The 13,159-nt window shown below is 33.3% G+C and overlaps 1 protein-coding gene across 1 annotated transcript in view; it reads right to left on the bottom strand.

Annotated features, from left to right (window-relative positions):
* LOC118200369 (large neutral amino acids transporter small subunit 2-like) overlaps window positions 1–11,493 on the bottom strand; it is a 91,051-nt gene extending 79,558 nt beyond the window's left edge. Inside the window, exon 1 of the mRNA XM_085808446.1 lies at window positions 10,959–11,493. Coding sequence (XP_085664572.1) covers window positions 10,959–11,454 — 496 coding nt within the window. The 5' untranslated portion in view covers window positions 11,455–11,493. The remainder of the gene's footprint in view (window positions 1–10,958) is intronic.
* Between the last annotated feature and the right edge of the window lie 1,666 nt (window positions 11,494–13,159).

Below are 13,159 nucleotides of genomic sequence, written 5' to 3'. Positions count from 1 at the left end.
CTCTTCTACCAGAATATCCTAATAAAATAAAGTTGTTTAATAAAAAGTCACTAAACTTACAAATTTTGATAAACAACTCCGCAATTAATGTTTGATATAAAATTCGCTCATGTTACGGATTTAAAACAATTTTCATTTTAGTTTACGTACGTAAAGTTGACCTAAGATATAAATTTATGCATGCATATTATTATTATTATCAGTTTGTCTCATCGCTTACGACAAAGTATCTCACGACTACCTGCCTAAAAATTGCCTTCTTAGAGGACTTTCAACAGAAAACTGGCTCATATCATCTTCCAAGGAGTGATAAAATTACCCATGCAGCCAGTCCGTTTTCCATGATTTTAACGTTAATCGAACTACAGCAAGTACTTAGCAGCCGCCTGGCCACTGGCTCTGCAAGTTTTGTTAAACATCAGTATTATTTTTAGGGTGGTTAAAGTGCATTCCTTTAGACCAGAGGTTCCTGTTTAATTATATGGCTCTCTTTTGAAAGAATGGTTTTTTCAAAGACCCCCCTTATAATTTTCTCTGTAATATACAGCATACAACGTAATTATAATACAAATAATTGCACATACATAATTTAAAGAAAATAATTAAATTACCAATATAACGAAAAATTTAAAAAATTTTTTAATTTTTTTAAAAATTAAAATTTTTTTTTAATTTTTTTATTTATTTATTTTTTTTTATTATTATCCTTAATTTTACAAGTTTAAACAAGTTTTCAGAAATAAATCACAGATTCTGATTACACAAAAGTTAGATTTTAATTAATGTGATGTCTGAATTCGATGTGTTAAGCCATTTCTTTTAATATTCAGCATTAATTTGCTTCATGTAATTCTCAAATCACTTAGTTCGAAAACATTTAACCTGTTTCTTGTTTTCCATAGCCAATTACTGACTTGGCAAAAGCGTGCTTCTTCTAGGTAAGAAAAGAAAAATGCAATAATGTTGGCTCGGTAACAGTTTTTATTTTGGGATATTTCTCGCCGATGACATTAAAATTCTAAAATTTAGCGCACCCACATATTTTGCACAGATCTTGTGCTTGAAAATTCTCCGTCACTGCAATCAGCTCTTCTTGCATCACATTATCAAGAAAAGATGTATTCCAGTTTAGCTGTTCTTTGAGCCATGTTGGCGTGCTCAAATTTTTAATGTCTGAGAAACGAAGACTAAAATCTTCTTTTAAAATTTTATGTGTCTTGCATATAACAATATATCTTCTAAACAAATACATTCCTCTTCAATAAAGACAACATTAAGTTCATTCTACGGGCAATTGCGGCCTTAATATCCTTTTGATTTTTTCTTGGGTTCTTGCATTTAAACTTCTTGTATATTGCACTTGTTGTGCAAAAGAAAAAAAAGAAGATTAAAGTTTTTTAAATATTGATTTTTAAAACGCAAAATAGTTTTAGCGTGTAATTTCCCTTATATTTACATTCTCTGATTTCTTCTTTACTACAAGATATAGCTTTATGTAAATAAACAATTAACTTTCAATTTTATAATCACATTTTTTGTAATCAATAGTATTTTCTTTACTGCAATGAATTTCCGGAGCATATTAGAATATCGACCCCTTGATCATCACTGACCTCATTTAAAATTCCATTGGCCCTACCAGGGTATCGATAGCGACCAGGTTGGGAACCCCTACTTTAGACTCAAATGTTCAATTTTGAAGAACGTGCACACGACGTTATGCGTTGTTACGCGTCGCTACGGATCAATAAAAAAGCACCGTTAAGAGAAGTTGATCAGATTATTAGAACAGCATGTTCTTCTAGACACAGAATGATTAAAAACTTTAAACTAACAGGAATTTTAATACAAAAGCGCGATCTGGCTGCCTATTGAAAAGGACAATAACGGAAATTCGTAAAATATTTAAGTACTTACTTATTATCTCCACCACTCCGAAGCAATTTGCCAATTTTTACAGGCAAAAAGGCGAAACTTACTTATCGGGTGCAAGTTGGTGGTTTTTGCGCCTTTTTTTAGAAACATTCCAAAACTATCGATATTTATCATTAAGTTGGTAAACATTATTAACATATGACAATCAAACATGCTTTAGCAATTTAAAATACAAATTTGAATTATTAAAAAAATTTGAAAGATTGCAGATTTTACATTTCGCCCAAAGCGGCGTTTTTTTAACGTTTTATGTGTTACATTTATTTATTAAATATCCTGTTTTTCGCACATAAACCGTAAAATTCAATTCAAGAGCAATATCGCAAAGTAATTTTAATTTGAGCATATCTTTAGAATTTCCAATACACAGTCTCGCGCGCTGAAAATTATTTTTTCCCGTACAGTGTTGCTATTGCTCACTTTTAAATCGTTGAGTTTGTTAATCAAGAATTCGTTGAAATGTTACCAAATTGGAAATCAATAATAAAACCAATTCCAAATTTCAAATTAAGGCTTCTCCAGGTGCCAATATTCGGTGGAGGATTACGCTATTCAAAATTTGATGGCTCTAGGTACCGTTGTTTTATCACAATGCGAAAAACATACATACATTTTTGCAGATGCTTCATTATTTAATTTCTTTAAGTATAACATAGGACAACAATTAGTGGGATTTGGTGGCAATAATTTGAAAAGTGAACCGACATGCAAAGTTTTCAACGCAAAATGCCAAAACGAAATTAATAGCCCTTCTGTGCTAAGGCCCTTTGAGCTCATAAGGATTACGAGATACATTAAAAAAACAAAACACATTCTTCTTCAACTATTTTTTTTTTTTTTTTTTTTTTTTTTTTTTTTTTAGCTGTTCTTCTCCCAAAGTACATAGTGATCCGTTTTCGCTTAAAAAAAATCAGAGAATTGTCTAGAAATTTGGAATGCACATAAAAAATAGTCAGTGCTTTACAAAAAGCGTTTACTGACGTCCTTAAAAGGGATGAATTACATAATGTTAATTGCCTATTAAACAGCTTACATTCAAGCAGTCTTTTACTGCTTAATATTCGATTCTTTTTTAATTGTGATTTCTTTGTATTTGAAAAAGTGAAATATTTTCAACTGATATTGTTTGAGTAATCAAAGTGCAAAGAAGAAAGGAAAACGGCAGTGGTTTTCATAAAATAAAAGCTTTGCATAAATACGATAATTTGACTTCCTACAAGTGTATACTAAACCGTGCAGATTACAAATCTGTTTCACCCACACGTAGCGGAATGTTTAAGACCTATAAACACTAGTAAGTTCAGCTTGGTGTCCATTCCCAGTGTCTATGTTGACCGATTGCGAGAGGTATTTCTGATTTTTAGCATGTGTATAGAAAGAACCACTTTGTCTTGATCAGTTTCATGGTCAAGAGTCGCCTTCTGTGCGGTTCATTGATAGCCGAAGGGATAAATTATTAGCTGCAGTGACCTACACAACATTCAGTTCCCTTAGTTCTCGTACTACTCATAATGTGCTATAAATTCAAATATTCAAAACTATTTCAGAAAAGATAACATAAGATAACGTTTGCATGCTTTGACATTTTTTTTTAATAATGCGGTGCTTCTGACACCTCGAGGAAGTTATTTTTCAATCAGCGACAATTTCTGCTCTTTAAAAATAAAGACGGAAACAGGAGAAAATAGTATTGCCGATCCACAATGGATACGCTTTTTTATTATGTTTCTTTGATGTTGCTCGCAGTTGCCAACCGATAATAATTTGTTTCTTTTTATTTACTTCGATGCTATACAAATGCGTTGCACATTAACGTAACAAAGTGAATCATGAGAATTTATTTTCTCTATATTTCTTAACCTTGCTTGAAGCTCGTACATTTGTTTTGCAAAATTAAGGGCGCGGTGACAGGTGTCATGCACCTATTAAAATATATATAGAGTATGGAAAGTCATCTTTGTGTTACTGCCGCAAAAAAAAAAAAAAAAAAAAAAAAAAAAAATTAACGTTTAGCTACTGAAAGGCGCGGCTTCGAAAATCATCACAATGTTGCATATCACTGGGATATAACCTGTTACTCACGCGCTTAATCTAAGCTTAATCGCGCCGGCTACGATCAAGAACACAAACACTAAGGAGCCATTCGGTTTGATTTGCTTAATTACAGCAAAGCACTCGAGAGCTATCTACCTGAAGTGAGGACTTTCTAAGAGAAACTGGATCATGTACACGTTACACACGGGCAAAACCACGAAGACGACCATGCAGCCAGCCCGTTCGCCGGTATTCGAACCCGGAACTGAACTATAAAAGTGTTCAGCGTAGTTACCGTAGGGCCTTTGGTGAGCCTCCTCAGCCATTCGGAGCAATTTATTGACGAAATAGGGTGGAGGGAACATGAATTATGCAGTAGGAATTTTTTCCGTTCTTGTTTCTACCCTATTTATTTTTACTGCGTTCAAAGAGCACAGATTTAAGAAGACAGGAAATTGCTTTTAAGTAACCTAAGATAACATGCTGATCATTATTTGTAATTAACTGTTCGATTACATTGTTAAAAATATGAATAGAATAAATATGAAATAATGTTAAAAATATGAGTGCTTTCAAAGCTTAATTTTGTTCTATATTCAAAATTTTATGATAAAGTATAGTAAATAACTATTATTGTATAATAATTAATATAATAATTTAATTATTATAATGTATCATTTTCATTACAATGATTATTATAATTTATTATAATAGTTTTATGATAATAATTATAATAACATATTCTTCTTTTATCTTTGAAATAAAATATATCTACATTAATATACACAAAAAAGAGAAATTGGTGAATCTTCGGATTATGGTAACTTGGCGATTTTTTGGAGAAAATTTGGTGACCAACCCTGCTACAGCGACCTGCTAGTTTTTTTTTTTTCCCCTCAACAATTTTTCCAACAATCTGCTAACCGAATTACCCTTATGGAAGATTAGGTGCGAAATTGGGAGAAAGTGCAGAATCGCCCACTGCTTCGCGCGTTTTTAAGAATTGCACATACGCGGTATCCATGTACACGTTGACCTATTTTCACTTAAAAACACATCCCAGTATTGCACAAAAATGGCATTGCGCACACTCTTGACTTTATCCATGTACACATCGACCTATTTTAACTTATAAAGTCAAAGAAAATTGACAAAAATCCAATTCTTCTTACTCTTGTAAAAAGCGCCAAACAAATAAGTGGGCGATTCTGCAATTTAGCAGCGAAATTGTTTCTAAGTCCTTATTAGTTAAAATCACGATCGGAATTTTCCGGAAAATGTCACATGACATGTCTCATGATCTCTCATTGCTCTGAGACAAAATAATCTGTGATTCGAACTGTGTACTTCTCAGATTATTGATAAAGTCCTACCTAGTAACCTTTATCACCTTACAAAATGTCGCCAAACTACCTGTTACCATATTCCAAAGATTAGCCGAGAAATTTCTTGATTAGTTACAATAATTATACGACAATAAGCGTCATTATAGTTAATTATAATAATTATCTTGTAATAAGTAATTATTATATTTCTTTTTGATATTTTGAGCTAAAATCTATATACACTATGATACATAGTTGAACTTGGGGGATGAATCAAATTTTAGAAGAAAAGAGCGAAAATTATTCTTGCATAAAAGATCACAATATTGGGAAATGTCTGTCACGTTAAATCAACCAAGAACAGGGGGACCATCTGAAATGGAACTAGATACTTCTTGACTTTAACTACAGAAAGAATATTTTCATTAAAACAAATAGTACCATTAATTTTAGTGATCTTATTTTCAAAAGCAAACAATGCAATATGCACTGCTCACGTAAAATTCATATGTTATTAAAAAATTCATTTTTTGTTTCAATGTTTCACGTCATTGCTAATCTTCATGTTTATTTTTGCGAATATGAAGTATAGGCGAGAAAGATGACTGAAGACAAGCTTACCCCATGACATAGGACTTTCCCTCCTTCGATAGTAAATTTCGGTACTTTTCCATTTTTCCGGAGGAGAGTAAACTCTCTTGTGACTTTCTCACCGCTGTGGCGTATAAGTAAAACCCCTTCTGGACGATGCTAAGTGTTTTGGCAGAATGCCCGCCAACGTTGGCGTTTGGCGTGATCGAACTATAACATCTAGCAACAAGTGTCACTCAAATAACATAAATGTGATAAAATACCTTTCTCATACGCCAAATAGTATACCTACTGCAGAATTTCAGACTCCACGCTTCGTCTGCACCCAAAATGAAATATGTCGTGATGATTTTTTTTTAAGAAGTAGAAAACAAATTTGAATTATTGGAATGCGTTTATTTAGGAACAATGATCGGGAAATACATCAAATCAATCAAACTATTAAGCTCCTTAACATAAGAAGCAATAGAGTAGTCACCATGATCACGCCAAAGAAAGCGATTTAATGAATCTAATAATCTAATAATTAAGGACGCTATGTGTTTTATTGGTACTGTTCGGTTTCGGAGCCCACCAGCGGCCGAGCGGTAAAGTCGCTGAACACTGGTAGTTCGGTTCGAGTTTCGAATCCCGCGAACGGGCTGGCTGCATGGGCGTTTTCGTGGTTTTTCGCATGTGTAACGTGTATACGAGCCAGTTTCCCTTAGAAAGTCCTCCACTAAGGCATCCCTTCCCTTGGGCAGATAGCCCTAGTGTGCTTTGCCATAATTAAATACACCAACACCAACTGTTCGGTTTCGAGGGCCGTAAAAAAATTGCAGCGAAAATGTACTCGCAAAAGCGCCAAATCTAGCAAAGGCGCTCATTTAACAGCGCGCCAAATCTAGCGTACGCGTTGATTTCAGATTGCATAAGTTTATATAGTTCTATATTTCTTAAGACGCCATTGAAATACTAGTTTAATTTTTAAATCCCTTTTTGATTTTAAATCCTTTTTTGGTACAACTCTGATAAACGCCCTAATTTCACGAAATGTGGCGATATGTGTTTTGCGCTGGTTTTTGGCGCGATTGCGTGTTGTATGGCAACCATGTCGACGTTGAAAAATCTTTTGGTGGAGTAGTTTAATTGCTAGTTGGTTCGTGTCGCGTGTGTTTTTGAAATGGCCTATGTTGCGATGAAAGACGTGGTGGGAAGGTTTCAGCCGCGTATTTTAGATTGTGTGCAGAGTAAATTTAGTATGAAAAGGTACGATGTTGGAGTTGTGAACGAGTCTTTTGTTCACGGATGTATTTATGGGGATCGTAGTGTATTTTTGGAATTTCTGTGGGAGTCGGGACTTTTAAAACGGAGTTTGACGTGTCCGAAATGCGGAGCTGATATGAGAACTCGGACGAAAAATGGTGTTTCTGATAGACTTGTGTGGGTTTGCAGTAAAATTGTTGCTAATAAAGTATGTGGGTGTCAGCGGAGTTTAAGGTTTGGATATTGGTTTTCGTGTAGCAAGTTAACGTTGGAGGAAGTTTTTATCGTTACTTTCGAAATTTCGAATCGTAGGAAGGCATGTGATATAGCAAAATCGTGGAAGTTTTCTTCACAGACGTTGTGTGACTGGCGAAATTTTATTAACGAATGTATTTTGGACTTTGTATGCTCTGTATCTGAGAAGATAGGGGGGAAAGATATTTCTGCTTTTAAAAGAAGCTTTCATTATGGTAAGTGCATCTTATTTTATTGTTTTTATTTTGTAGAATGTTATATTCATTGTTTTTTGTATGAATTTCTGCTTTTATTGTTGTTTTTTTGAATTGTCTGAAATTTATTTTAGTTTATTTTCTTGATTTGTTTTTAGTGTAGATTGTGCAATTCGTAGATGTTTTTTAAAGTTGAAACAGAACGTTGTGTACATGGTATTCTTTGAAATTTATTGTTGTTATGTTAATTTATTAAAGCGAGGTGTGCGTAGTTCGTAGATTCGTTCGTTGCCTACAGTGTACCATTCGTAGATGTTTTTTAAGTTAAAACATGTCGCTGTGTACATGGATTCTTGTCAAATATTTTTGGTTAGAAACTTTACGTTTTTGCTATCTAAATTTTTTGTTTTTGTTTCGGATTTTTAGCTTAAATCGTGTGTTCAAAACGTAGTTTTTGCATGTGCGAAAACCGTGTTTTTGGAGACATTTTAGACTTAAAGTTCGAAATGTAGACAAAAAATTTAGATAGTAATATGGCAGCTTGAAGTTTCTCGCAAAAAATATTTGGCGAGAAATTTGGCGACTTGAGGGCGCATATTCAGAGTAGTTCCCCTTTTTTTTAATATCCTATGGATTTAACAATTTGGGAATTGCGCATGGCGAAAAGTCGGCAATAGAATTTTGGGTAAAGTGCAGAATCATCCACTGCTTGACGCGTTTTTAAGAATTGCATATACTCGGTATCCATGTGCACATCGACCTATTTTTCACTTTAAAAAAAACCCTAGAATTGCACAAAAATGGCACTGCGCACACCCTTGACTTTATCTATGTACACATCGACCTATTTTCACTTAAAAAGTAAAAGAAAATTGACAAAAATCCAATTGTTTTTACCCTTGTAAAAAGCGGCAAACAAATAAGTGAGCGATTCTGCACTTTACCGAGAATATTTTCAAAGAAAATGCATCATTCATTATAGGAAATTACGTTTGAACAACCAACGAGATGAAATTATGCTTTAACGATAAGTGGGTAGCGAAATAGCGATGCAGGCATCCATTCAGTTATGTTTAGCAATTTTTATATAAATTATAATAATGACCTGAAATAGTTATTTACTCTTATGCTTCCATTCAGTCATGTTTAGCCTTTTTCATATAAATTATAATAATAAAAAAGTATTATATGAAATTAACCTTTCATCTAAATTAAAACATCAGCCAAAACATCAATCTTAAATAGTTATTTACTATTATACTTCCTTTCTTGACGCAATTATTAGGGTTGCTGCAATTATTTTTGGCAGCATTGTCATCAACAATAATTTGGCGATTTTTTACGGCCCTCGAAACCGAATAGTACCGTTTTATTTAATTAAATCAAACACATATTTAAAAAGATGAATTCACCGATATATCAATATCAACATTTCTATAAATGTTTCAAGATGAGTCTCTGTGAACTGCTCACAAAAAAAAAATGCTATTTTGAGTATAAGTTAACTCTCTCTGATCTTGAAATTAATTCCTGAAATCCCCTTAAAACAAAAAACACCCTGCAAATATAAAGCTTTCTAATCCGTTTTGTACCTGTACGGGTAAGAAATAATAACAATTAGGGCTAATTGGCTAACATCTAATTAAAAAGCACTTTACAAAATAAATGTGCATAGCTTTTGCATTTAGAACTCCTCTAATAATGCTAAAGGCAGGAGAATACACTGCATAATTTCTGTTCATGCACTTAATATCAAGAACTAACTATGTTTCGGACCCCAATAGTTGCAGGATAGTTAAGTCGGCTGAATTCTGGGAGTTCGATTCCAGGCGAACGTGCTGTCTGCCTGATTTGTTTTCCTGGTTTCCCTCAAATACATCATTAATTCGAGTCAGTTTCGCTTAGAAAGTCTTCCACGAAGGCATCCTTCCTCTTAGGAAGATACCCTTGTATGCTTTTCCATATTCAGATAATATAACCTAACCTCATTAAGTTGCGATTAGTGTTTGGGACAGTTAACCACTAAAATCAAAAACATATTTAAAAAGCTGAACTTAGTGATACATCATATCAACAAAATAATTTGTTGTTACGAAAAATGTTTTCAAAATAAGGTGTTTCATCCTGATCCTAAAATAATTTCTGAAATCGTTTAAATTCACACAAAAGCCTTAAAATTAAAGCTACCTATTAAAATTTGCATACAAGTAAGAAATAATAATGATTGTAAAAAATTATCCGACTCTTAATAAAAAAAATCATTTTATCGAAAATATTATATTTTCATATCTTATGCCCACCGATATAGATAAAAATTTCTTCAAATATTTTTTTTCCAAATAACATCAAGAACTCCTCTAAAATTGCTGAAGACGAGAGAATAAACTGCAGAATTTCTCTTCTGGCAATTGATGTCTAGAACTCCTATAATTATGAAAGGGACAGGAAAATAGAAATACATATTTTTTTTTACTCTGTCTCCCTCCCAAAACTTACGAAATCAAAGCAAGGTAAAGTGAGTAAGTAGTAATATAGTAATATACCTGAGATGTAGATCGAAAAAATATTTCGGTCCTTATTTGAGATTGAATGTGCAAAAAGAAATGTTAAATGAAACCACACACTATTTACATTTTGAGAAGACACTCAAATGAAAAAAAGAAAAGCCTTTCATTTTGAAAGTTTTTTAAAGTGAAAAAATTCTTTACTCTGTAGCTTAAACTAAATAATTGGCCCAGAAAATGGAAGGCAACAATCTGCGAAAGATTTTCTTTCTTTCTTTGTCTTTTTAGGTAAAGTAAAATTAATAATTTCAGGAATGTATTTAGGTGCCATTATAAGACATTCCTAGGAATTACGTAAGAAACTAAAATGGTAGCATCTATTCCGTGATCTGTAAGATAAAACTCTCCTCTTTACGGAATCTTGTTCAGTTTCTAAAAGTTAAGAGCATCAAAAAAAGTTTTGTTGCAAAACTTAATGGAGCGAAACTTAACGGGAAATTAAAATGTTATTTTATTGCAAAGCTATATAAAGCTCGCTTTTCAATAGCACTCATTTTCATACCTTAGTTTTCCTGTATAATTTAGAAGTTTGTTTCGTTAAAGGAACTCTGCGATTTCAGATACCTAACACATGATGAAAATAAGGTAATAAAACTCACTCTGAATACTTGCGATACGATCTGTGTATAAAACTTCTTAAATATGTGAATGTGTAAAGCTAAGTTCTGGTATGATTAAGAGAAGTAAAAATTGGAAGTAACGTAACGATCAGGCTTTTTTTTTTTTTTTTTTTTTTTTTTTTGAGAACATCAAAACGTGGAAATAAAATTAAAATTTCTAAAATTATTAATTTTAGAAATCTTTCATGTACTTACATATACAGAGACAAGCCAAGAAACGTATAGCAGAATCAGGAGGTTCACAGTCCGGATAGATGGGACGTAACACGTAAAAGGAAAAGGTCAGAGCCACTATTGCTTGAGAGCATGGACGGACGATCATGCATTCGACCCAGAGTCGTATGAATGCAACGAAAGGCCCGAATGATTCCATGATGTACGCATAATCAGCCCCTGTTTTAGTTATCATACAGCCTAGCTCTGCATAGCAGTAGGCACCGACCATAGAAAAAATTCCTGACGTGACCCATACCACCAACGATAAGCCGACACTGCCGGTACCTTTCGACACACCTTTCGGACTAACGAAAATCCCTGACCCTATGATACTTCCGACGATGACCGTCACTCCATTCAACAGACTCATTTTCGGCTTCAAACAGATCACATCGGAAGCCGGTTTCTCTTCTTGAGGAGACTTGGGAGTCATTTTCAAGCATTCTTTGTCGGACGAATTTTCCGCGACGGCCATTGCTCTGGAGCTTGCTCTCTCTTTCTCTCAGTTGGAAGGTATTCGCTCATGCGCTTTCCTCCGCATCTGCTTGGCGGAATATGAAGAGAGGGTATTTGTCAAAGGCCTGCCAAACAGCGCCAAGGAGCGCACCTTGATAAGATTAACTTTTTTACGCGCTTGTTTAAGAATAATGAATAATTTAGAGAGGGGAAAATTAAAATTCCTTGAATTGCATGAAATGAACTCATTTTTTTTTTCATAGTACTAAAAGGAAAATATCAAAATTGAAAATACCTTTTCAAAATATCGCATTTATTTTGTTTCTTGAGTTTCAGTTCCCCTCAAAATATATCGCAAGTAAGTCTGATATGATTTTCAAGGAACGGAAATATTCTCTGATATGAAGAATTTTTAAGAACTGTTAGGTTAGGTTAATCGATTAATTCAAAGCAACTCGAGGATTATCTGCCTATAGGAAGGGATGCATTCGAGTTGGACACTAAAAGAGAGGCTGGCTTGTAACTACGTTACATATAGAAAAAACCACGAAACCGCCTTTGCAGCCAGACCTCTTGCCGGGATTTGAACCCGGGACGAATTACCAGGTTTAGCTATTTTTCCACTTGGTCACTGGTAAGAAAAATTGAAAACTTAATAAAGTAAATCTAAATAAAGCTCTCATACACTGCAGCATTTTAATCTAAAGACAGATATGTATGAGGTATAAAAAATAAATGTTTAATAGTATGAATAATATAACACAGCAATAGTATGAGGTATAAAAAATAAATGTTTAATAGTATGAATAATATAACACAGCAATAGTATGAGGTATAAAAAATAAATGTTTAATAGTATGAATAATATAACACAGTAATAGTATGAGGTATAAAAAATAAATGTTAAGATATTTTATAAACATTGTGCATACACTTTCTGTCGTATTATTTAGGTATGAAAGTTAGGTTAACTATGGATCATCAGCAAATTAAACATAACAGAGTAATGAAACTGCTTTGCATGGAAATTCTTCCGAAGTTCTAGGGAATGCATATAAATTAAATTTAAACACGCCAGGATAGATTCTTAATTTAATAAATCTTAACTCATAATTTTGTACTCCAGTACTCTTAATATCTACATTAAATGGCAGCTTTTATCCTAATTAAATATTTTTCCGTTATTTCTCAAAGAATTATGTTCTTAGTTTACAGCACATTTTCAGTTTTCCACTAGTTATAAAAAATTCACAAAATTAATCAACATTTGGTTTGCTGAATTCTTCTGAAATTGAGATCTACTAATTTTAGATTCTTGGGTAAATTGTATTTTTCAGGTTATTTAGAGCAGCAAATCATGGAAACACCCATACAGCCAGTCCGTTTAGCGGAATGGGAAAGATATCAATGATACGGTCAGTGGTACCCACTCGTGTTCAGCAGTTTTATCTATTCGTCTATTGATGAGCCTATGAAACCAAGGAGAGTAAAGAAGTAGACAATATTTTATTACTAAGAAGTAAACACCCTTTTAGTACTGGGCCCACCAGCGGCCGAGCGGTAAAGTCGCTGAACACTGGTAGTTCACTGGTACAAAAAAATTACTTTTCTTTAAAAATTGCAGAGTTTTTCCGAACATTCCAATGAGTTGAAAGAATTTACTTTATTTCCCAGACAACGATTTTCTAAATTAAATATGATATAAGAATTTCCTTTTTCTTATA

Source organism: Stegodyphus dumicola, chromosome X1 (genome assembly GCF_044657685.1).
Source record: "Stegodyphus dumicola isolate Sdum_Otavi_A_Nest chromosome X1, ASM4465768v1".
In the NCBI taxonomy this organism is placed as follows: domain Eukaryota; kingdom Metazoa; phylum Arthropoda; class Arachnida; order Araneae; family Eresidae; genus Stegodyphus; species Stegodyphus dumicola.
This window is presented reverse-complemented; position numbering and strand designations above follow the sequence as displayed.